The sequence below is a fragment of the Lactuca virosa genome, chromosome 9 (assembly GCF_052849685.1).
Source record: "Lactuca virosa cultivar CGN04683 chromosome 9, Lactuca_virosa_CGN04683_v6, whole genome shotgun sequence".
Classification (NCBI taxonomy): Eukaryota; Viridiplantae; Streptophyta; class Magnoliopsida; order Asterales; family Asteraceae; genus Lactuca; species Lactuca virosa.
This window is the reverse complement of record NC_136434.1, coordinates 204,009,111-204,011,713: the sequence shown is the minus strand read 5'-3', so window position 1 is coordinate 204,011,713 and position 2,603 is coordinate 204,009,111. Positions and strand designations below refer to the sequence as shown.

Genomic DNA, 2,603 nt, shown 5'->3' with positions numbered 1-2,603 from the left:
TAAATATACGTTAATGTTTTTAATTTATTGATTTATGATGATATCATACAAAAAATTTATTGGAAATTTATGCATACCACTGCTCTTGTGTATCCTCTAATATCTATACAAATTCAATGTTATTGGTCTATCAATAGTATCACGTCGGTTTTTGTAATCATCTTTACATCAATAAATTATCAACAAGGTTGAATTGTAGATTGTATTCACAATTTAATTATATATAATTTAAACATTAGTAATTCATCAAAATATTTGCTTAAATTTATAATTTATAATGTATAATATATAACCGAAAACAATAAGCTTAATAAGCTTAATGTCACTGGCCAATTATCATGTGTGTTGAAATCCTAAGTTTGAGGATCAAGCAATCCAATTTAGGCAATCTAGTTTTAGGAAACTATTTTACAAGTCGGTTCTTAGTTTCCTAATTACAATCTAATACAAGTCGTTCATTAGATCTATATATACATATCTTAAACGAGTTTTAGGATTAAGAATTCACAATTGTAACACAAAGGTTTTGAGTGATTTTCCTTTTAATCAAAGAGTTTGTTTAATTAATTATGTCTTAATTTTATCTTGAATTGGTATCAGAGCCAAGGAAACGAAAGCTGTGAGATCGATTTTGTTACCTGTTGACAAGCTATGTCAACATGTCGGATGTTGAAGATGGTGCACAGCCTCTTCCGGTGAGAATCAAGGAGGTCGGAGCGACTTCTGTTGCTTGTCCGATGCTTACACCCACCAATTACATTATTTGGTCCCTGCATATGAAGGTGGTGCTTAGAATACACAAGGCTTGGACTGTGATTGATGCAGGAACAGACAAGAACGAGGAGAAAGATTTCCTTGCTATGGGGTTGCTTTATCAGGCGATTCCAGAAAGCTTGATAATGCAGATTGGCGATGTCGAGTCTTCGAAGGATCTGTGGGAATCGATCAAGGCTCGCCATGTAGGGGCTGATAGGGTGAAAGAGGTAAGATTACAAAACCTAAGCGCCAATTTCGAAATGCTGAAGATGATCGAGACAAAATCAATCGACAATTTCGCCAGAAAACTATCTGCAATTTCGTCTAAATCGGCAGCACTTGGTGAGACGATTGAAGAATCAAAGACGGTGAAGAAATTCCTCAAGTCGTTGCCAAGAAAATACATCCACATCGTGGCCTCCCTTGAGCAGGTCCTTGATCTGAAGACGGTGGGCTTCGAGGATATGTTTGGTAGTTGAAAGCCTACGAGGAGAGGGTGAAGGAGGCTGATGACGGCGGAGAAGGGCAGACGAGGGCGATGTTTGTAAGTTCTTCTTGTAATGCCCGAATCCCGGTATGTATTCTAAATAAAAAACTATTCATTTTTGCAATGGGACTCGACGAGTTGGAGGCCCAAACTCATCGAGTTGGAATGGAATTTGGAGGCGGGACTTGAAGTCTACTCGACGAGTTGAGAGCCTCAACTCGACGAGTAGGGATGCCAGAGTGAAACCCTAATTTTCAGGGTTTTGCACCCTAACCTCCAAAGATTGGCCTCATTTACAGCCTCCATCACCCCAAGCCCTAGTCACGAAACCCTAATCCACTTTTGAGTATTCTTGTGCCATTTTGTGTGTTCTTTGTGAAGTTGAAGAAGAGGATCCTTGAAGAAAGAGCAAGGACCTGAAGGAGGAGAGTAGATCTAGAAGCTTAGCTCCATTTCTGGTTCAATAGAGGTAAAAAGCTCCTAACTTGTCCATTGTGTGCTTAGATCTCTTCATCTCCACTTTTGTTGGGTTTTTGGTCCAAGTAGCTTAGTCTTTGGGAAATGGATGTCCCAAATAATTTATCATTTAGATCTGGGGTCTAGAAGGGGTTTCATGGCATAAAGGTGCAAACTTTATGACCATGGAAGCCCCATGCAAGCTTTAAGGTGTCATTTTGGTCTTTTAAGCCCCAAAAGGACATGCATGGAAGGAAAGTATGAGACTTTACATGATCATTTGGTGTTTAGGGCCTAGATCTCAGTTTTCATGCTTTGGTTTGGAGTATTATGGCTTTTGGACCAAGAACTAAGTCTTAAAGAACTAGGGTTTGAGCTAAATCCATTAAGAAGGACTATTAACGGGTAAAGTTGGAAACTTTACCCTTAAAAGGGCATTTCCAGGATGTAGATGAAGTATGGAGTTTGGATCTGAAGGATAGGAGTTTAATCTTTTAAGATGGCCCAACAGACTGAAGAACTCGTCGAGTCCATAGAGGAACTCGGCGAGTTGGGTTGAAATGTCCCGATTCTGTAAAAGGGAAAAACTCGACGAGGTCATGGATGACTCGACGGGTAGAATGGGAAAGTACCGATATCATGGATACGAGGAACTCGACGAGTTGTGAAAGAAATCGACGAGTTGGATCGAGACTTCCAAGGTTTTATGGATCATGGAACTCGACGAGTTGATGGACCAACTCGGCGAGTTGAGTCAACCAGGATGTCGACTTTGACCAGAGTGACCTTTAATGGGGTTGTGGGTATGAAACAGTTCAGCTACTTCAGGACATTGAGGTGAGTTACCTTCCAGTAGGAGTGGGTCGAAGGCACCAATGTCGGCCCACCAGTATTGATTATAGTT

The 2,603-nt window shown here is 40.2% G+C and overlaps 1 protein-coding gene across 1 annotated transcript; it reads left to right on the top strand.

Moving 5' to 3' along the window:
* Positions 1 to 659: 659 nt before the first annotated feature.
* On the top strand, positions 660 to 1,235 carry LOC145140214 (uncharacterized). The gene has a single exon (XM_079073781.1). It carries the CDS (start codon positions 660 to 662, stop codon positions 1,233 to 1,235), a length of 576 nt encoding a protein of 191 aa, XP_078929907.1.
* The last annotated feature ends 1,368 nt before the right edge of the window (positions 1,236 to 2,603 follow it).

What these genes read in the sequence shown, in the direction of transcription:
- LOC145140214 (XM_079073781.1), top strand. Translation starts at nt 660, where the DNA reads ATGTCGGATGTTGAAGATGGTGCACAGCCTCTTCCGGTGAGAATCAAG.